The sequence below is a fragment of the Leptonychotes weddellii genome, chromosome X, assembly GCF_054177405.1.
Source record: "Leptonychotes weddellii isolate Sample4059 chromosome X, ASM5417740v2, whole genome shotgun sequence".
Taxonomy (NCBI): Eukaryota; Metazoa; Chordata; class Mammalia; order Carnivora; family Phocidae; genus Leptonychotes; species Leptonychotes weddellii.
In genome coordinates this window covers 74,667,707-74,690,321 of record NC_138385.1, presented here as the reverse complement: position 1 = coordinate 74,690,321, position 22,615 = coordinate 74,667,707, and the positions used below count along the sequence as shown (strand labels likewise).

The 22,615-nt window shown below is 39.5% G+C and overlaps 1 protein-coding gene across 1 annotated transcript in view; it reads right to left on the bottom strand.

Moving 5' to 3' along the window:
* CASK (calcium/calmodulin dependent serine protein kinase) overlaps window positions 1–22,615 on the bottom strand; it is a 327,853-nt gene that overhangs the window by 72,569 nt on the left and 232,669 nt on the right. Inside the window, 3 exon segments of the mRNA XM_081808983.1 lie at window positions 3,485–3,606; window positions 11,703–11,720; window positions 15,100–15,199. Coding sequence (XP_081665109.1) covers window positions 3,485–3,606; window positions 11,703–11,720; window positions 15,100–15,199 — 240 coding nt within the window.

Genomic DNA, 22,615 nt, shown 5'->3' with positions numbered 1-22,615 from the left:
CGGTCATTTCTGGGGGTGGGAGGTTCTGGGGTTCACGTGTAGCACTTGTCTGCAAAATTCTGCAGACATGGCATCTTTTTCCTGGGCACAGAGCCTTCTCAGTCCACGCCAACTGAGATGCACTGATAGGGCAGATGCTGACACTGTAGATACTTTCTTAAGTTTATCATTCATAAGAATCCAAAGGAACTTTAAGCATGTTTTTCCTAACACCTAGGAATCTCTTCTGAAGTTGTGACAATGTTGACCCAAGAACACAGCAGTTATTCAAAGCACATGTTTTCAGTGAGGTCTGAAGGGCTTAGTATTGGGCAATAAGCGGCCGCCTGGCTCAGTTCCAACGTCCAGTCTGTGTCTGAGTACCTGCCCCTCCTTGTAGAAGCTAGCGATGTTCTTCCATTTCCCCTCAGTCTCAAGCTGGGTGGGCTCAGATACCTTGTTACACTTGTCAGAAAAATGTAACCTTGAAAACCAGTTTGGGCTTCTCTGAGCCTTTAAAATGACAAAAAGTCCATCTAAAAGGTCAGCAGATCCCAGCAATGACCTAATCACTGACTACACTGAAATAAACCAATCTCCATGCTCTGCTACAGCTTCTTTCAAATATCCCACTTGCTAGTTCCAGTAAAGTATAGGACTTGTGTGGGAAATTCACATTTGCGAAAACCTTCCGTATCCTATGAAGCAATGATAGACAACATAGATAAAGAAGCCAATGAATAAAGAAGAGGAAGGAATGTTAATAGAATGAATTTCAAAGGCTTTCTGGTACCTGAGGAAAGTAACAGTTACTTAAAATTAAACTTATCTGAAAATGTCCTCAAATTACTTAAGACAAATTACACTAAAGAGAAGAGCCATTTCCTTATCCTCCTGAATGCATTTGTTAGCTTTATTGAAGGACAACTGACAAACATAATTGTAATATATGTAAAGTATACAACGTGAGGATTTGATAAATGTGTACACTGTGAAAGGGTTCCACAATCAAGTTAATTAACACATTCTTCACCTTACATATTTATCTTCTTTTTTCTAAGAACACTTAAGTTCCCCCCTTTTTGAGAGTGTGTGTGTGCGTGCATGCGCACACGTAGTGGGGGAGGGGCAGAGAGAGAGGGAGGGAGAGAGAATCTTAAGGAGGCTCCACTCCCAGTGTGGAACCTGACATGGGCCTTGATCTCCTGACCTTGAGATCATGACCTGAGCCGAAATCAAGAGTCAGACGCCCAACAGGCTGAGCCACCTCGGCGCCCCGTGAGAACACTTAAGTTCTACTCTCTCTTTCATTATACAATACAGAATTATCAACTACAGTCACCATGTTATATATTAGACCCTCAGACCTTACTCATCATAGAAGTGAAAGCCTGTACCCTTCTACCAACCTCTCCTCATTTCCCAGACCCCCGGCCTAGGGCAACCATTCTACTGTTTCTAGGAGTCTGACTTTGATACCATGCAGTATTTATATTTCCCTGTCTGGCTTATTTTACTTAGCACATTTTTAAAAGTATGTTTCCCAGCTCTCTTGCAGCTAGGTAGGCATGTAACTAGTATTTGCCATTGGAATGTGGGCAAAGTGATATCGCCTATTTCCTACTATGAGCCTGCAAAATTCTCCATTTTCGTTCATCTGCTGCTGCGTGCAAACGATGCAGCGGAAGAGGCCTGATCCCTGAAGGACTGTGTGGAAGAGACCCTCCCCCCGCCATCATCTACCTGCACTGGACTGTGATGTGAGCAAGAAATAAACTTTTATTCTGTTAAGCCCCTCAAATTTTAGGATTGCATGCTACAGCAGTTGGTCAGGCCTCATTAATACAGACACTATATAAAAAAGCCAAACTAATTCTTAAAATCTGATAATTTGATTTGACTGCATTTATGGAAGATGCAACTGTAGGTTACCTTCGACTGCACTTAGTGTGAAGTTGAAACGTAATGCAATGCTCTTGGCTTAGTGTTTCCCAAACTGGTCCTCAACAACGGGACAGGATTGTGAATAAAAGTTCTGTGCCCAAATTAGTTTGAGAAATGCTATTAAAGTCAATCTGGTTTCTTTGCTATGGGATGTCTCAGAGCTGTTAATATACTAATATCCACTGTGAATCTGTATAAAAGATAACGAATGTAGCATTTCCCTAACTTACTTAGTGAATACATAATTTAGCCAATACATTTAAGATCTACTCCCTTCCTCCTCCATGGCAACACCCATCACCATCTCCCAGAGCAATGTTCTGCAGAACACATTCTGGGGAACACTGCATTGGTGTAATTTGTGTCCTATGGTGGATTAATCAGAGTTAGCACCAAACAGTTCTAGGCACCCCAAAGAAAATACCATTCTCTTATAAAGGAAAGGTTTTTCTAGTAAAAAGACTAACATGTGCTAGCAGATTACTATGTACTAAGAAAGTTTTCACTGCTGAAATCAAGTTACCTAAGAAAGGTATCTTACTTAAAATGTGACTGAAATAAAGGCAGAGATGAACTCTCAGCTTCTGATTTTTCTTTGTATCTCAATCTGCTATCAGTGGAGTCTGTCATATTTAATGATAACATATTCTTATGTTTTAAGAAGACAAAGTCTATGAAAACCAGCCTTGTTAACTATGAAATGTATGTGTCCACTGCACAGTATCTTATTTACTTTTCTCTCTGTTATACTCATGCTTCAGGTTCAGTGTTTTATTTTTTTTAAAAGATTTTATTTATTTAGGGGCACCTGGGTGGCTCAGCCATTAAGCGTCTGCCTTTGGCTCAGGTCATGATCCCAGGGTCCTGGGATCGAGCCCCGCATCGGGCTCCCTGCTCCACGGGAAGCCTGCTTCTCCCTCTCCCACTCTCCCTGCTTGTGTTCCCTCTCTTGCTGTTTCTCTATTTGACAGAGAGAGAGAGAAAGAGAGAGATAGTACGAATGTGGGGAGGGGCCGGGGCAGAGGGAGAAGCAGGCTCTCCGCTGAGCAAGGAGTCACAGGCTCCATCCCAGGACCTTGAGATCACGACCTGGGCCAAAGTCAGACACTTAACCATCTGAGCCACCCAGGCGCCACCCCCCAATCTCATTCTTTTCACCTGCTGCCTAATATTCCTTATTAGGAGTGTATATGCCATTGTTTATTTCCCTGTTGCCCTATGTTCACTCTTACGCACATTCTATGATTAATGTTCATGTCCCTGCATCTTTGTATCTGTTTAGGAGCGTTTCTCTAGAGAAGAGGGATTCTTTTAACAGAAACACACACACACACACACAAATTCTTTTTACAGTGACTTGCTAGACCACATTGCTTTTGTACTATATATACTTTATTTCAATTATGAATCTATAATGGATGATTTCCCACATTTCTCACAGACTTAAGACTGAAAATGGACTGTTATGATGGACACCTGGAAATTCATGTAAAGTAAAAAAGGTACACTATTCAATTCACTAAAAATAAATAAGTCATAAAAAAGCCCCAGACAGACTTACATCTAGTAGCGTGTGGAGATGCTGATCCTGGAAAACACTGTGTAGAAAATCTAAGTCCTTTTCACTGCAGTCTGTAAGTGCGTGAATTTCTTCCAGGCTGTCCAGGACCTGTGAGACTGCTCCTAAGGGGAACAAACAGAAAAGAAACAGCCAGTACAGAAAGTCAATGTCAAACTAACCTTTGTAGCCTCAATCTTGCATTTCAGAACAATGGACCAACAAACATAACTTCAAAGGTTCATGTCTTTACTGGATAGACTTAAATGAACTTCATATCGCTTAAGGATAGAGTATTTTCAGTGAGTTTCTGTTTGTCGCAATGTATTTGTGTGCTTCTCATTTTTCAGAGTACACTGAAGCTGGTCTTACTTGAATTAAGGAAATCTGTCAACTATAACTGAGCTACTGGAAGATCTGGGTGCAGCAAGTTATACGTCAGGAAGAGTGTGTCATTTCCACGACCCCATGATGTTTTAAAATATTATAGAACTAACACAGGTGAGCCTGTCGTACAAGTGTATCCCATCAAGAACTGAAGGTAAAGCCAGCTGTAGCTTTGAGGGAAAAACCTTTGAAGGATGGGTGCTCCTGCTGAGTAAAATAAGCTTCTTAGGATTTTTTTCTTCCTTAAAGTAAGCTCCATGCACAGCATGGAGCCCAATGTGGGGCTTGAACTCAAGACCCTGAGTTTAAGACCTGAGCTGTGATCAAGTCGGACGCTTAACTGACTGAACCACCCAGGAGCCCCAGCTTCTTAGGATTTTTAAGGCTCAAACTTAAGTTAGCAAAGATCCCAATGCATTCTTTCTCCTTCCTTAACAAAGTCAAGAGAATCAAGTTGTTCTCAATCTGTTGGGCCCTTTTTATTCAAAAGACAAAGACAAAGGCTGAGTGTATTGACTGACACTTCCAAATACCACATTAAATATTAGGGCAACTCATTTTTGTAGGGCAAAGGAAATGGTAGTGTGATCACTTTCTTTAAATTTCTTCTTATAACCAGGAATCCAGAGAGGTATTAGTAGAGAAAGATATATACTGGGGAGCAACAAAGTCACTTACACGGCCTTAAAGAAATGATAAGCCTATTTGACTCTGCAGACAACGTGCACATACATACTCCAGAGAAAGAACCCTAAGAGGCTAGGCTTCAGAACATTAGTGTTTGAGAAATTCTAATAGTAAGTGCCTCATTACACGTGTAAGTCTTGGATCAATAGTTTCCAACCAGTGGCGATTTTGCCCCCCAGGGCGGACATCTGGCAGTCTGGAGACATTTCTGTTGTCACAACTCTGGTGGTGGTGGGGGGACAGTTTGTGCTACTATCATCTAGTGCGTAAGGCCTGGGGTGCTATTAAACATCCTACAATGCTCACGACAGCCTTTCACAAGAAAGAATTATGCAGCCCAAACTGTCAGTAGTGCTGAGGTTCAGAAATTCTGCTTTAGATAATGATAAAAATCTTGAATCTTTCTGTTCTCTATGGAACTCTATGCTGTTTCTGATTACTTTTGGTCTTGGACCTCATCCAATCACATGTACTTATTGGTGAGAATGTAAATTAGTATCACTTTCCCAGAATGCAATCTGGTAACATGTATCAAAGAGCCTTAAAAACACTCCTGTACTTTGATTCAGTAATTCCATTTACAAAAACCTACCTTAAGGAAAAACTAGGAAATGCAAAAAAGACTTACGTATGAGGATATTTATCATATAAAATGGGGGAAAATAGCAAATACTTAGAAAATGATTAAATACAGAACATCTATATAACGGAATATATAGCCAAATGGAAATTACTTTTGAAAAATTTTAAAGACATAGAGAAATCCTCATGATATAAAATTCAAGAAAGCAGAATGCAAAACCACATAAACTGTATATTCCCGATTATGACTGAAAAAAATACATATACAAACTCAGGAAAAAAACAGAATGAAATACACCGAAAGCGTAACAGCAGTGATCTTTACTTTCCTATTTATACTTCATTCTATTCTTGTCCATATGTTCCAAGTTTTCTACAACAGAAAAAACGTTGCTATATAAGCAACTGCTTTTTGCAGTATGATTTCATTATGTTAACAATTCAGGGTGTAAGCTACAAATCAAGTGGTTGTCCACGTGGAAATTACTGTGGCTTTTTTTTTTTTAAACAAATTTGACTTTTTGAGATAATTGTAGATTCACATGAAGTTGTAAGAAATAATACAGAGAGATCTCATGTGCCCTTTACCCAGTTCCCCTCAAAAGTAACATCTTGCAAAACTCACACAACATCACAACTGGGAGACTGACATTGGCACAGGCAAGCTACAGAATATTTCCATCACCACAAGGATCCTTCATTTGGCCCTTCTATAACTATCCTCATTTATTCCTACCCTATTCCCCTCCTAACCCTTGGCAACTACTAATCTGTTCTCCATTTCTATAATTTTGTCATTTCGAGGATGCTATATAAATGAAACCATACAGTATGTAATCTTTTGTGATTGGCTTTTTTGACCCAGCATAACTCCCTAGAGATTCATCCAGGTTGTCGTGGGTATCCATGGCATAATCCTTTTTATTGTTGGGTAGTATTCCATTGCAAGGATGTACCAAAGTTTGACCATTTATCTATTGAAAGGACTGTGGATACTTTCAAGTTTTGAGTAATTATGCCTACCAGGCTCTTGGTATTCTTTCACTGAAAACATTAAGTGGGTATTAAGTAGGACAAAAAAAGGTACAAGGCACAAATCAGTCCTCATTTCCCTTGCTGTTCCTGAAAAGGTATTAACCAAATCCACTTCCTTCTACCTGTTCTTCTTGTGACTTTTACATCGTTCTGAGTAGGGAAAAAAACTCTGGAAATTAGTTCAAAGCCAGCTCTCTCATCATCCCTTACTGAAAGCCTTGTAAAACAAGAGATGATGTGAAGAAATTAGTTCCAAATGTCCCATGGAACCCCTGACCCCAGCACATCATCAACAGCAGGGTTAAATGATACCAGGTTTATAGTCACTAAAGCCAGTTCTAAACTTCTGGACTTAAAACTGCAATGACAGAAATACCAACGAAATGTTTTTTTGTACATTAAAAAAATTCAAAAGATACTACAAAAATCTAATTATCATTTTCATTATCTTAATGGAATCTTACCTAGTTTTTATGGTCTCTACCAGCATTGCTTATGTGAATACATAATCTAGGTGGCAGTTTATTAATACTATAAGATGAAAATAAAACAACCTTGTATCCTAGTGAATACCAAGATGGCAAGTCTAACCACTGGGAAGCGATTCTGGCTGTACCACTTGCTCATCTGTGAATCCCCAGAGCTCCACGCAATTCCTGTCCCACCAGCATGCATACTCCACAGGTGACCCTACATGTGTACTTGTTCACTCTTCTGTGCTATGAGGTCCTTATGGCATGTCTATATTTGATTCATTTCAGAACACCCACAAAGTATGCACTGAATTAATGAAGTTCTAAAGAAACATAATAATAACAACAGGGGCTCCCAGTTCTCGAGTGTTTATTATGTGCCAGGAACATCCTCAGGACAATGCAGTAAGGTAGATATGTTACCTGACCTTTCTAGATAGGGAACTAAGGTTCAAAGAAGGTCACAGCTAGAAATGGTAGAACCAAGACTCAGGCCCAGCGTGTCTGGCTCTGAAGTCTATGCTCTGCCTGACTTACTACACGAGTTGGCTGTACTAGGAAACATGGGAGAAAGAGTGACAAGAAGCTACATGTGGTTTATGCATGGATATGGAGGTTAGAAAAGAACCTGACGCCTGTCGGGTCAGACAATAACCAAAATCTTTATTGAACATTCCTGCTTTTTGCCAGGTGCTAGGCAGGGGCTTCTGAGAAAACAGGTATGATCCCTGGCCTTGAGGAAGGGGCTCTCAGACATCCTATACCCTGAAGTAAATGATATACAAGAGGAAAAAACAAAGTGTCGCAGAAATAGGCTGCCGAATGAGGAGCTGGGACAAACTTAGAGAGGAGGTGGATGAGCAGGAATTCAACACCTCCACCTGTGGTCTAATCTGCTCCAAAGGACGCAGTGAATGCTTTGCTGGAAAGCACAGAGGCATCTGTTATCCGGTGTTTCCAGGAAGCAAGACCCATGAGCTCAACGGGTCTATTGACCCTCCTTGGAGCTTGTCACGGTTTCTGAACTGATTTATAGTCTTATCTTGTACCCAAATGTGGTTAACTTTGTGGGTTTTCAATCATAAGAGGAAGTATTTCCATAGCTGTACTTGAGCCACCTGTTTCAGTTTCTGAAAAGTGCCCCAAATTTTAAGTTTCTGAAATTAGGTAGGAAAATTACAGCTTTCTTCCATTTCTCCTTTATCTTTTACATTGAATAAACACATAGTTTTGGTCTAACCTCAAAATCTTTCTTTACCCTTGATCATTTAACACCTTCCATTGACCCCCCCCCTTCTAGTTCTGTTCTTTCTTTCTTTGGGTATGACCAGCAGAACGACAGAAAAACATTCTTTGTCTGATATATATGTATCATTGATACCTGCAGTTCAGTACTAAGCTGATCTAAAAGTCCCATAATTTCTCCATTCAGTATAAAATATAAATGTACATAGACACTTCTTTTCCATTGCTATTTGTTTTAAACACCGAGGCAGTAGTAATAATGAAGACAACATGACTTAACACAGCACAGCACACACAGAGGCTCTTAACTGCTATTAGTATTTATTTCGTGGATTAATACTGTCATAGCCAAAAGAACTCTTCACTTTTCTCAAAAACTGAAAAGGATGTTTTTTTTTTTCCCCTATAAAGCCTTTGAATAAAGTTGTAACTGCCTTGAAAAAAATCAATCAATAAATAGCACACGAGTTCACCTCAGAGGGCAATCTGTTTAAGGGCAGGACTGTAGGTATTTTATTCACTTTTGTATTCCAGGCTGCACTTTGTTAGGGGGCTTTGTACAAAAGGACACAATAAAATGTGTTTGAGTAAAATGATTTTTTTCTGAGTAAATTCTGAAGAATTATAACGTAACAGTTAACCACAGAAAACAGCTTATTGCACAGCCCCATTTTCCTTAAAGTCATAATAAAATTATTTTGATACTTTTATTTGTATGTCAGTTTTTAACTTCCAAAATGCTTTTATACTCATTACCTTATGTGATTCCACAATAATCCCATCCTGTAGGCAAGTTTTTTTATACTTGGTAAACTGGAGGCTCCACAAGGTCAAATGACCTTGGGGCCGCAGCAGTGAGCAGAAGAGCAAATCCCCAAAGTCAAGTCTGTAACACTGAGTCCTTCTACTACAGATGGGCTCCTCCAGAAACCATGTTTCACCCTCAGCAACACATCTGAATAATTTGCATTGGGTAATGAGAGGATATCCAATTTCTATCTTCTCTTTAATCTCAATTTTATTTCCCATATAAGGTTTATTTTTGTAGGCCTTGGTCCAAACTTTCACAATGATAAATTTATTAGAAAGTAACTAAGCCCTGCCTTCAGGATAGTATTTTATTTTAATTTCTGCACAATTCATTTGTTAAGCAAGTTTGTATCTAAAAATTAGGTTGATAATCATACACTTTAACTGGGAACATCAATTCGTGTTATTTTTCATTCGTTTCAAAATGAGCAGCAGAGTGGTCAACATTACTACAGTGCACCCCTAAACACTTTGGCATCGATTTTAATACTTCTCTTTCTGTCTCAGGTAAAGTATACACAGAGTGAAATATACAATTCTTAAGTGTACCATTCAATGAATTTTGATAAATGTACATACTACATACATCTGATAACTGCATACACATATATGCAGCTATTTCAGTAACAAAAATTTGTACGTGTATATTTAAAAATTATATGTATAGCTATAAAACCCAGTATCACTGAGCAAATTCAGCATCTGCATCTAGTCTAGCTTTTTCTGAAGAGTTAACCAATAGCCTCTTTCCTGTTGTATTAGCAATCCCATTTATACAACCCTGAATCCACAACACACACATTCCTATCACCCACCCAGTCAAAGCCCCACCCTGTAAGCACAACAGTGTTTTAAAAAAATCTGCTTACTAAAGTATAATTTATTAAGTTGAAATTCACCAATTTAAGTGTACATTTTCATCTCTTCAAAAAAGTTCCCTCTTGTCCCTTTGCAGTCAAATGCCTCCCTTCCCTCCCTGGACAACAGCTTTTATTCCCACTATACAAAGCAAATTCTGGTTAACAATCAAGTTATAAGCAATAGTGAATCCTGTAATGGACACTGTATTTTGGACTTAAGCATTGCACTGTATCCAATTCAAGCTATGAAAACTTACACATGGTGATAAATCCTTTAGATTCTTTTTGTATATCGTGCAGACACAGCAAAATTTAGTATTAGTTAAAAGAACTCTGCAAATGGATTCTATCAGAGTACAGATGCTATAATTCTAATGTCGTCATGCTTGTTAAAATGGTCTGTTTTCAAACAGCAGCATCATTGGGCACAAATTTGTCAAAGTATTCTAAATAACATTCTGCTGGTTAAGTGCCCATTCATATAAAACTTTACAACTAAAGAAAAGCACTACTTGATACCTCCAAGATGCTTTCATTTCCAAATGACAGGATAGGTCTACTTAAAAAAAAAAAAAAAAAGGAGAGGCATGCTAAATCTGGAGAAACAAAAGCAGTTACAAAGAAGTGTCTCACACTATAATTGTCATTAACTTGTATGTGGTGGACAGCCTCTAAGATGGCCCCCACGATCCCTGCCTCCTGGTATTCACACCCTTGTATAATCAAATCCCTTCCTGGAAGTGTGGGCTGGACTTAGTAACTCACTTGTAATGAAGAGAATAGGGCAGAAATGAGAGGATGTCACTTCCGAGATGAGGTTATAAAGACTGTAGCTTTTGTCTTGGGCACTCTTACTTGTGCCCTTTGTCTTTGATCATTCATGCTGGGGAAAACAAACTTCTGTGTTGTGAGCAGCCCTATGGAGAGGCTCAATAGCCGGTAAGGAACTGAAGCCTATCAACAACCATGACAGGGAGTTTGGAAGAGGATTCCTCCCCCCATCGCCCACAGTTGGGCCTTCAGATGAGACTGCAGCCCTGGACGACTGCTTGACTGTAGTCTCATGAGAGATCTCAAGCCAGAGGCACACAGCTAAGCCATGCCCAGATTCCTGACCCACAGAAAGTGTGAGAGGATAAATCCTGCTTTGAAGGGATTCAATACACAGCAATAGATAATTAACATACTGTGAGATTTTTATATTAAATCAGCTGCAACTAGAGCTACAAGTAACAAATGCAAGAGAATGTGACAATGTATTCAATTATTAGCATCCAGATTTTCTAATTTATCATTGTCTCTTATATACTTCCCCCCAGTAAACACAATGTAGAGGTAAAGATTTATTCTATTGTCTTAATTGAAATTATTGAAATAACTGTAGATTCATATGCAGTTGTAAGAAATAATACAGAGATCCCTTGTATGCTTTGCTCGGTTTCCTCATTGGTAACATTTTACAGAACTATAGTATAATATCATACTCAGAATAATGACATTGATACAATCCACCCATCTTATTCAGATTGCCTTAGCTTTACTTGTACTCATTTGTGTGTCTAATTTTTTTTACATACTTTTTACTTTAATCTCGTCACATAATCAAATCATGTCCTTTTGTAATTAAAATTTAGCCATTATATGATTCTTTACAAATGATCTTTCTGATGGTAAAAGTTGCTGAGACACATGAATTCAGGAATTCATTCCACTGAATTAACTAAAAATTCAGTTAGTTATAGAGAGTAATAAAAACCACTTACAGATTATGTAATCAAAGGAAAATTCACTTACCCTGAAAGTTTTCTTGAAAGCGAACTATAAAATAAAATGTTACCCTTTCTCCCAAATTAATGTATTTGTGCTTGAAATGCAGATGTGAGATAATATTAAGTGCAGTTAAAATTTTAACACTGCCTATCTTCCTCTTATGAAAGTGAGAAGTTAGTATTATTTGTATGACAGTGCCTCAGGAAATCAATACAGCCACATTTTTATTTTATGGTCAGGCAGTGTTAAAATTCATAATCAAACATCTAAACACAAACAGCCAAGGAGAAAGTCAAGCTGCTTATGAACCATGCAAAGCCAAACACTTTTGCATAAAAGATAAAGCTTAGAGGAAAACAAAGGGATACCTACTTTCTGCTGCTAGAAGTCCTAGGAGGAAGGCAGCATATGGACAAACAACAAACAGTATGATTTTAGAGCAAGCAGGTTATCAAGCTACAGTTGGGCCCAGTAGATGAGCCACAAGAAGCACAGTCCCCCAGCTGAGCCCAAAGTGAATCCTTGTGTTCCACGAGCACATTCCCTGGGACTGTTAAGGATTTCAGTCATTAAAACACTGGGTTGGGATTCTGACTTCTTTGATTTGAAATATGAGAAAGGAATATTTCTACTTTGGATTGTTAAGTAACAAAGGAACACTGTTGTTCATCATATGATTAAACTCCACAAATTCTATGAATATGTAACGGATTAATTTCGATAAAATAGAAAAAATAATCTCTTACATAAAAATTGTTTTACAATGTAAACAGCATACCTAAACATGTTAGACTCTTTAGATGACAGATCGGGAAAGGTATTATTTTTAAATTCATTTTTAAATTGTGATCTTAAATAGAATTTTGGGGGACCAAAATAGGATTTTAATTTTGTCAAGCAAAGTCATTAAAGAAAATGACCTACTTACCATTATTTCATAGAAAGACTAGAACAGGGATTATCTAAAGATGAAAAACAGACTGTCCTTCTTAAGAAACAGCAGTTGGTGACCTTACATTGTTTTCTCTCTAACCCCTCCTTCCCTGCCCCCTCACCCCCACCCAACAAACACAAGCTTGCTGACCATTTTTCTCTTTTTGCCCACGGGCTTGCTAGAACTTTCAGGTAATGCTGGAAGGTGCTTTGTTTTGTATTGTAAAACAAACCCATGCAGATTTAAACAGAAAGATAGCAGAAAGGTTAATGTCGGAACTTAAAATAAATGATGAGGAATTTAAGGATTAGAATTACATTGACAAGAATTGAGGCTTGAAATGAAAACATTAAAAAAATGAAATGAAAATGAAAATACTTTATGAAAGTGTAAAGCTCTTATGTGAGTCCAGACAAAATATATAATAGGCTTTCTGCAACCAAGCATACAACCATTACTGTTGGTTGCAGAAAAGGAAGTTTGCTGGTAGAGACCAATTTCATAAATGGTGCTGATAAAATAGTACAGTGCCTCCCTTTAATGGCTTAGTATTAAAAATTAATCTTAGGAACATATGAATAATTCTTGGTAGCTGTGAGAAAGTTACGAAAGTATTAGAATTTTCTTCAAAATGTTCCTTTGTCTTTGACTTCTGAATACATAAAAAATTTCCTTTTCATTTAGGGGAGGTGATCAGACACATACACTGCATAATGATTCTTTTGTCTTTTATTCGTAGCATCCTGCTATTTAAAAATAGAGACAGCTGTTTGCATGTCAAATGAAGATACAGACTGCTTACAAGATCATTAAGATCCAGAAATTTCGGAAAAAGAAGGTGTGACTGCAGGAAAGGGAAGCAAGAGGGAATGTGAAACTGTGAACAACTAATTCGAGAGCTTGCAGGCTACCCGCAAGACAATGTGGGAAATTTCTTTTTTGTTTAAAAAGCAAATGCTGCAATCAGAAACTATTTCAACCATATCATTTACAGATTGTACTGAAAAACAAAAAAACTGGGTGATAAAAATGTATTTAACAGAAAATAAGCATGTTTATAACTATAGACAATTCCTTTCCCTAAAAGAAAAATCCAATTCTTTAACAGAAAGGGACACTTAAGAGCTCACTTAACTCTTGCTAGGCAGAAGTACATATTAAGGGGTTAACACTAAAGATTAGGTCTGTGAAGCTATTGCAAGGACCACACGGCTCTCCAGTCCCGATTCTAAAGATGAAAATGGTATTAGATGTTGACCTACAATCTTTCAATCTATTCCAAATTTGTGACTATATCAGGTAGTCACAGTATGACATAAAACCATTTCTGGATCCACCCCCCCCAGATGGGTCTACTGTAAACCGAGTGTGAGGAGAGGAGAGGTATGAGCTAACACCAACTCAAAGGCTACAGGTGGAGGGAACAAAATGGACTGGGAGAGAAAAAGACAGACATGAAACAACAGGGAGCATGGGGGACACACCTAGAAACACAACTACAGCCTTGCCTTTCACGTGGTAAGGGCTCTGGATAATCACAAAGTCAGTGCAAGAGGAAACCAGCAAGACCTTCTCTTCATAGAGTCTCTTTTCTAAGATTCCCATTTCTGATTGTTTTTGGAAATCACCTTTACTCAAAAGAGGAAGATTCACATCCCAATTGGTAAAGGTCAAAATGAGGAACTACACAGCTACTGGAATGGGAAACTTGATCCTGTTCTTTTCCACAAGGTGTAATAAGCACATACCAATTGGTAAGAAACTGTGTATGTGAAGGTTTGTGCACATACGTGTATAAACAGAGAGAAGGAAGAAGCATAAACACTGACAAATGCTCACAGTTCCAACAGGAGAGAAGCATTAGCACATCCATTCTTCCTGGATTGCTAATAGTGAAAGACACACAACTCATGCTTTAGGAAGGGCCCTTGGCCTTGAGTCCCAATGGTAATACATGAATACTGAATGGGCAGCCCCAAAAGTACAAAAATCAAACCAACAGCCCAAAGTCAACCACATGGCAAATACTGAGTGACTCTAATGTCAGAAGGAAGAAAAGCTGAGGGCAGAGGACATATGATTCAGACGTAAATACGTACGTACATCAGTGAAATTTAAAGAGTATAACAGACATATGCATGCATTTACATAAACATATAAATGGATACTGTGGATTTTTAACAAATGATCCTTGAGAATACCTCACTAATAAAATGGAAATCTGAGTGTTTTATAAAATAATTTTGTGAACATTGGTGGCTTTTCTTCCCCCCAGGAGTACCTATATACATTTCAGCCAAATAGGTAACTCTTCTTCTGTGTTCTTCTCCCCTGAATGCTTGTATATATGTGTTACAGACTTTATAAAAAGAGAAGAACTTGTAAATTGTATCGAGAGATAAGTCACAAGACAGTTTACATTGAAAGATAAAATTAAAAGCAGGGTTGTCCCAAAGTCTGATCTCCTACGGTTGACATGGGGAATTTTTTTTGTTGGGGTATAAGGTACTCAGATCTAAAGATCTAAAGATCCAAAAAGACTGACCACAACGTTGGATTGGATGAAGTGCAATGTCAGGTCTGGAGTGGGGAAAGGGAAAGAAGAATTTCTGAAGTAAAAAGAAAAAAGTAAAATGTTGGTTTTGGAACAGCAGGGGAAAGCAACTTCAGTAGTAAAATTAAAAGGAACTAGACACACGTGGACGGGATTTGGTTGCTGACAAACTGCCCTAGAATTCCTTGGGGGATCTGACTAGATTCATAGGAAAGGAATGGAAGAGAAAGGATGAGACACCAAATGATTCACGCTGGTGAATGAATAAACAGTCCAATTACCTGAGGAGGTAGGGTCTTCAGAAAAATCTGGCAACTCTTCAGGAGGATCCCCGTAGAATGAGTTGAATTTGTGACTTGACACAGCTGCTAGTACCGCACCCTAAAACAGAAAGATGAAAAAAATGAAAACAAATACATAAATACAAAAAAGTTCAACAAACTTAAGGAGTATTCAGAAAGTCAAACCTATAGGAGATGACAGCTAGAAGAGGGGTAGCTTTTAAATGATTTTGGATTCCTTCAAATTAATCACATATGCATATACGAGGAGAACACTGTTGGGGACTGGGAAAGTACGTGAAACCATTTTCATCTCGAACTCAACATGTACCACAAAATGGAATATTCTGCAGTCAATATGAAATGATGCTGACGGATGTTTAATAAAACAGAAAGATGCTTGGGCGCCTGGATGGCTCAGTTGGTTAAGTGACTGCCTTAGGCTCAGGTCACGATCCCAGGGTCCTGGGATCGAGTCCCGCATCGGGCTCCCTGCTAGGCGGGGAGCCTGCTTCTCCCTCTGCCTCTCTCTCTCTCTCTCTCTGACTCTCATGAATAAATAAAACATTTAAAAAAAAAACCAGAAAGGGGCGCCTGGGTGGCTCAGTCGGTTAAGCGACTGCCTTCGGCTCAGGTCATGATCCTGGAGTCCCGGGATCGAGTCCCGCATCGGGCTCCCTGCTCGGCGGGGAGTCTGCTTCTCCCTCTGACCCTCCTCCCTCTCATGCTCTCTGTCTCTCATTCTCTCTCGCAAATAAATGAATAAAATCTTTAAAAAAAACAAAAACAAAAAAAACCCCAGAAAGATGCTTGTGAATTACATAAAAAAGGTTTTAAAACAATCTATAGTATCTCATTTTTGAAAAAAAAAGATTAATACAGATATAAAAGACTGAACATATATCAAAATGCTAATAGCATTCTCTCTGGGAAGTAGGAATGAGTCATTTTTCGTTTTTAAAATCTTTTCCCCCCTCTCTTTTTGTTAACAATGACTATCTGCTACTCTAGCACAGTAATTCTCAATCAGGCTGCACAGCAGAACCAACTACAGGTGGACTCTTTAAACAGCACACATAGCTTTCCCCCGATTCCTAGTTGAGAATTACTGTCATATTGAGTGCATGACACCCCTTTGGACTGCTAGAAGGAAAAATGTGAGGAACTGTGTCAGTAACAAGAACAGCAATAAAAGTTATTTTGTGAAAGTGTTCAATTCTGCGAGTCAGTTAGGCGTGGGTCAGAATATCTGGGTATGTTCCTTGGCTCTGCCATTTTCCAGCTGCCTGATACTACTTGAGTTGATCATTTAACCTCTTGAGATCTTTCTCAGCTATAATGTGAAAACATTAAAACTGACATACCTTACAGGATCATCAAAAGTCATAATGTATATGAAAATGCTTTGTGAACTGTAAGCCATTTTGTAAGTGTAAACCATCACTAGGCTTACTAATATATAGCTAGGGGCGCCTGGGTGGCTCAGTCGTTGAGCGTCTGCCTTCGGCTCAGGTCATGATCCCAGGGTCCTGGGATCGAGTCCCACATTGGGCTCCCTGCTCGGCGGGAAGCCTGCTTCTCCCTCTCCCACTCCCCCTGCTTGTGTTCCTGCTCTCGCTATCTCTCTCTCTGTCAAATAATAAAATCTTTAAAAAAAAAAAATACATATATATAGCTAGAACATGAGCACAGCCTTTGCTGGTCTAAGTAGAATTGTTCATTTAGGTAGTTTAAGTATCGAATCACTTACGTAGTCTAAGTCTAAATTTTAAATATTGAACTCACAGATTTTTCTGAAAAGAAAGAAAAAAAAATTTTTTTTAAGAGAGGGAGGGGGCAGAGAAAATCTTAAGCAGGCTCCATGCCCAGCATGGAGCCTAACATGGGGCTCAATCTCACAACCCTGAAATCATGACCTGAGCCTAAATCAAGAGTCGGAGACTTAACTGAGTCACCCAGGTGGTATCCCCCACCTTTTTTTTAGAAAGAGAGAGGGAGATGGGGGGGGGGGGAGAAAGATAAATTTTTTATGTGTGTAGGCATTTATTACATATATGAAAACATTAATAGAAACATGTTTCCACAGAGTTCATTTTTTGGGGGGGCATGTTAGGGTTTCTTTCCACAAATATACATTGAAATGAACTGAATTGAATGCAGAAAGGGAAAGGCAAAAAAACAGAGACATGATCTTGGTGATACCATTCCAGGTATCAACTTTTTAGTTTTTTTTAAAGATTTTATTTTTAAGTCATCTCTACACCCAACATGGGACTTGAACTCACAACCCTGAGATCGAGAGTCACATGTTCTTCTACTGAGCCAGCCAGGTGCCCCAACTTTTTAGATTTCTGAAAGTCTAGGGTTAATGCATGAGAGGTCCTTACGTGGAATCTTATAGTCAGCTACCATGATGAAAAAAACAGCACTAAATATTGAGTTCTTCTTTCTATAGTAGAAGCTTATTTCATTTCACATACATACACGTTCCCTAAAAGCTGGGTGGGAATGGAATTTTTATATATCAAAACTTTCCCACACACTGAAACTAAATTTTAGAGCTGCTTTATTTTTCTTTCCAAATGAAGTTCAACTGAGTTTCTTAATATGTTGAGTTTATGTTTCAGGGCCTGTTCTAGCTACTATTGCGATCAAGATCTAGAAATACGTATGCCAGGAAAGCACTATTTAAAAGAGCCTTAAGAGAGGTAAATTCTTTTAAAACAATAGTAGCAAGTTCCTAATTTATCTGTCTTATGGTTAGCAGTTTTCTTTATTTAGTTCTCTAAACTCAGTGACTGCATGTGGTTCGAATATTCAATGCAAAGCTATTATGTAAAACAGCAAGATGGTTCCAAAACAGTTTATCGATTTATAGAATTATAACCTTAGGGGATGATTCATTCTAAGAGTCTCCTTTTGCATGTGAGTAAACTGAGGTCTGGAGAGGTTAAGCTGTCAACTTAAGAGATAAAATCAAGCATAGATGGAATTGAGGTCCTCTGACTACTCTCCCAGTTCAAGGGTTTTTACTATACCAGGGGTCAAAAATCTTTTTCTGTAAAGGGCCAGATAAATATTTGAGGCCTGCAGGGAATATGGTCTCTGTTGCAACTATTCACGTCTGCCATTGTGGCATGAAAGCAGCCACAGACAATATGTGCATTGCTATGTTCCAATAAAACTTTATATATAAAAATAGGCTACGGGCCAGATTTGGTGCCCAGGCCATAGTGTACCAACTCTTGTACTACACTATTGCTATGAAAGAGACTGTGGGTACAACACCATCGGTCTAGATTTTATACAGGTACTTCTTCACACTTCCCAGTTTATTAAATCCTTGACAAAGAAGTTTTCTACCTACTTTAATTTAGAAGGTACACTTTAGTATGTTCTGAAATACAACGATCGTGAGTTAGGAAGACTATTCACAATCTGCTAACAGATAACAGACATTAAAGATACAATTTTGTACTAAGCAAATTAGGCAGATTCTAAATTCAAACAAAAAGAGAACTGGGGTCCCTGGGTGGTGCAGTTGGTTAAGTATCTGACTCTTGGTTTCGGCTCAGGTCGTGATCTCACAGTTGTGGGATTGGGCCCCATGTTGGGCTCCGTGCTTAGCACAGTGTCTGCTTAAGACTCTCCTTCTCCCTCTGCCGCTCCACACCGCTCTCTCTCTCTCTCTCTCAAATAATTAAGTAAATCTTTTAAAAAAAGAGAGAGAACTATAAGTAATAATTCTCAACTCAATCCTAACTATTGTTAATATGTCAAACATCAAAAGGGAATGCTCCCAGTTAGATGACTCTGGGTCTCATTTAAGGAAGTGGAAAACAAGAAAATGGTTAGCTCAGACTTCTGCTAAGTTAAACTACTGAATGCACTTAAGGAGGTAACACAGTTATCAAGAAAGGAACAGGAGAGGGCGCCTGGGTGGTTCAGTTGGTTGAGCGACTGCCTTCGGCTCAGGTCATGATCCTGGAGTCCCGGGATCGAGTCCCGCATCGGGCTCCCTGCTCGGCGGGGAGCCTGCTTCTCCCTCTGACCCTCCCCCCTCTCATGTGCTCTCTGTCTCTCTCATTCTCTCTGTCTCAAATAAATAAATAAAATCTTTAAAAAAAAAAAAAAAAGAAAGGAACAGGAGAGGGGTGCCTGGGTGGCTCAGTGGCTTAAGCGTCTGCTTTTGGCTTGGGTCATGATCCCAGGGTCCTGGGATTGAGCCCCGTGCTGGGCTCCCTGCTCAGTGGGGAGCCTGCTTCTCCCTCTCCCTCTGCTGCTCCCCCTGCTTGTGCTCTCTCTCTCTGTCAAATAAATAAAAAGATTTTATTTATTTGACAGAGAGAGAGAAAGAGCACAAGCTGGGGGAGCGGCAGGCGAGGGAGATACAGGCAGAGAGAGATGCAGGCTGAGGGAGAAGCAAACTCCCCAGTGAGCAGGGAGTCTGATGTGGGGCTCGATCCCAGGACCCTGGGATCATGACCTGAGCTGAAGGCAGATGCTTAACCAACTGAGCCACCCAGGCGCCCCTCAAATAAATAAAAGCTTAAAAAAAAAAAAAAGAGAGAAAGGAACAGGAGAGTGAATACAGATGAATTGCTGACTTGAAGACAACAGCCAAAAGCCAATACTCCCTTTTTGGTGCCCCGAGCTCAGAAACAAGCACTATGAAGTCTGAGAGGCACAAAAGCAGGGAGGTACACTTTAAAAAGCCCAAATACCAAACAAAAGTTTTGAGATGACATGTAGAATAATTGCCTTTGCACCCAAGTGGCAAAATAACAGAGTCATACTGTAATATACCAAGGGGGCAAAACCCATCACAGGGTTATACAAATACTCGTGTCACATAAGGATTTGAGAAAGGATCATCTTACTAGGGTTCAGAACACTGAACTCAAAGCCCTAAAAAGGGTGAAGAAGAACTTGGAGAGGCTGAGACTGAACAGAGATGACCAGAAGGCTGGAAAACCATTTCAAGGTAGAAATGTTAAAGGATGTGGGTTGATTACATATAAGAACTGGGTCCTTGATGATGGTGGTGTTGTTGGGTGAGACGACTGATGACGTCTGAGCTCCTGGTACCTCCCCTACAGTCACAGGCAATGCTGTCATTCAGTCTAGTCAGCACAGCCTAGGTGCACAGGGTACTCAAATGGAACTCAAATGCAGGTCTAAAACCGGGAATTTTATAACATTAAGTCAGGATATCTGATTAAAGGAGGCTGTGCTATCTTCTCTGCAGAAGCTGAACGATGAGACTTCTAAGTGTAGTCGGTATGACTATCTTTAAGAGCAACTGCACAGAAGAGGTATCTCAGGAATCCTTTTGGGTCTGTGTAAAAGTATTTTATAGAGATGGTCTTTTAATGTACACGGTAACTTTCAAAAGCTAGACTGCCTAACTTAGGAAGTAATACATTCTATATTTCAGAATCAGAAATTAATAGAATTGCTTTGTAAAATCAAGAGATCAAAATCACTTCAATTATTACTTATGTAACTGTTCATACCAGGTAACAGTTTTCAGTTCTCAGAATCATTGGTGCCTTTTGGATAGCAGACTTGCTGCTCTGAGTAGCTGGAACCCACAACTTGCTGTGCTAACTTCCTGCGTCTGGACCCCTCCTCACTACAGGAGAGGACTGTATGTAAATGCTGGTTTTCATTAGCGTGCAAAGGGCCTCAAGAAATCCCGAAGTTAGCTCTTGTTGAATTAACAAAAAAGGGAAGACTGCCAAAAGGCAGCTATTAAAGCTTCCTGGTTGACCTCTCAAAAGGTGATGCTTAGGTGCAAGCATTACTCTTGGAGGTGCCAAGATTCCAGATGGTGCTGTACAACAGAACTTTCTGGGATGATGGAAATGTTCTATACCTGTACAGTTCAATACAGTAGCCATCAGCCACATGTGGTACTGAACACTTGATACGTGGCTACTGCAACTGAGAAATCAAATGTAAAATTTTCTTTGATATTAATTAATTGAAAATAAAATCACCACATAGGGCTAGTGGCTATTGTATGTATAGTACATGTCTGTAAAGTATTGGACAATGGCATTCCCAAACAAACTTTTTCTAGTTCTGCAAAGTTCAGGAATTTGAGGAACCGACTGATAATTCAGAGAAGCATACAGGCTATACTTTTGCAATTTGCAAAATCAATAAAGGAAAATTATAGAAAGTTATCAGAAATCTCCCTCACTTTCTCTATGTACAGTGTAAGGAATAAATGGTTTTATCCTCTTAAGTTGAATCACATGGATTCAACTCACCATCTCCTGAACTGAATGCAATAAATTTACCCAAATACAGAATATTGCTTCTACTTTTTTTTTTTTTTGAGAGAGCGAGCATGTGAGTGGGGGGGGGGCGGATTTGGGGGAGGAAGGGGCAGAGGGAGAGAGAGAATCTTAAGCAGGTTCCATGCCCAGTATGGAGCCTGATCTCACAACCCTGAGATCACAACCTGAGCCGAAATCAAGAGTTGGATGCTTAACCGACCGAGACACAGTCGGTTGTTGTTTTTTTTTACAAAATTTCTTCGACATGCTTCACTGTAGGGAAATTTGCTTTCTAGAGGTAGAGATAATTCATGAAGCAAAGGAGATGATTTCTAGAACAGATTCTTTCTTGAGCCTCTTCCCTAGAAAAGCTCAGACGCTGACACACATTCCCCTAGCACCCACCTTCCCAGACCTGACTCCTTGCTCAGTAACTCCCAAGTAGACGGCACCCAGGGTTACAGTACAGGTGTGTCTCCTTAAGAGACAACCCCCGCAGGGCGCCTGGGTGGCTCAGTTGGTTAAGCGACTGCCTTCGGCTCGGGTCATGATCCCGGAGTCCCGGGATCGAGTCCCGCATCGGGCTCCCTGCTCGGCAGGGAGTCTGCTTCTCCCTCTGACCCCATCCCCTCTCATGCTGCTTCTCTGTCTCTCTCTCTCAAATAAATAAATAAAATCTTAAAAAAAAAAAAAAAAAAGAGACAACCCCCGCAGAGCACAGATTTTCTAGACAGCCTACATCATAGTCTCACTCATCCTAATATTCAATTTGAGAAAATACGATTCTCATATCTAGTCTTGTACTGAGGCCTATGGAGTTTATTAAAGGAAGTATTGTTTGTAGAGGTTTATTTTTTTTTGAAGATTTATTTATTTATTTGACAGAGAGAGACACAGCGAGGGAGGAAACACAAGCAGAGGAAGTGGGAGAAGGAGAAGCAGGCTTCCTGTTGAGCAGGGAGCCCGATGCGGGGCTTGATCCCAGGATCCACAGATCATGACCTGAGCGGAAGGCAGACGCTTAACGACTGAGCCACCCAGGCGCCCCAGTAGAGGATTTTTTTTTTAAAGAAAAGTATTAAAATTCTAGAGCTTAGTGTAAAACAAAAAGAGGGAGAAAACCCAACATCTGAAATGTCTGGTAACCAAAATGAGAAACACAAATTTTCTACTATCACTCAAAGATGTAAAACAAAATAACAAAAGAGAGGAAAATAAAAAGAAGTGTG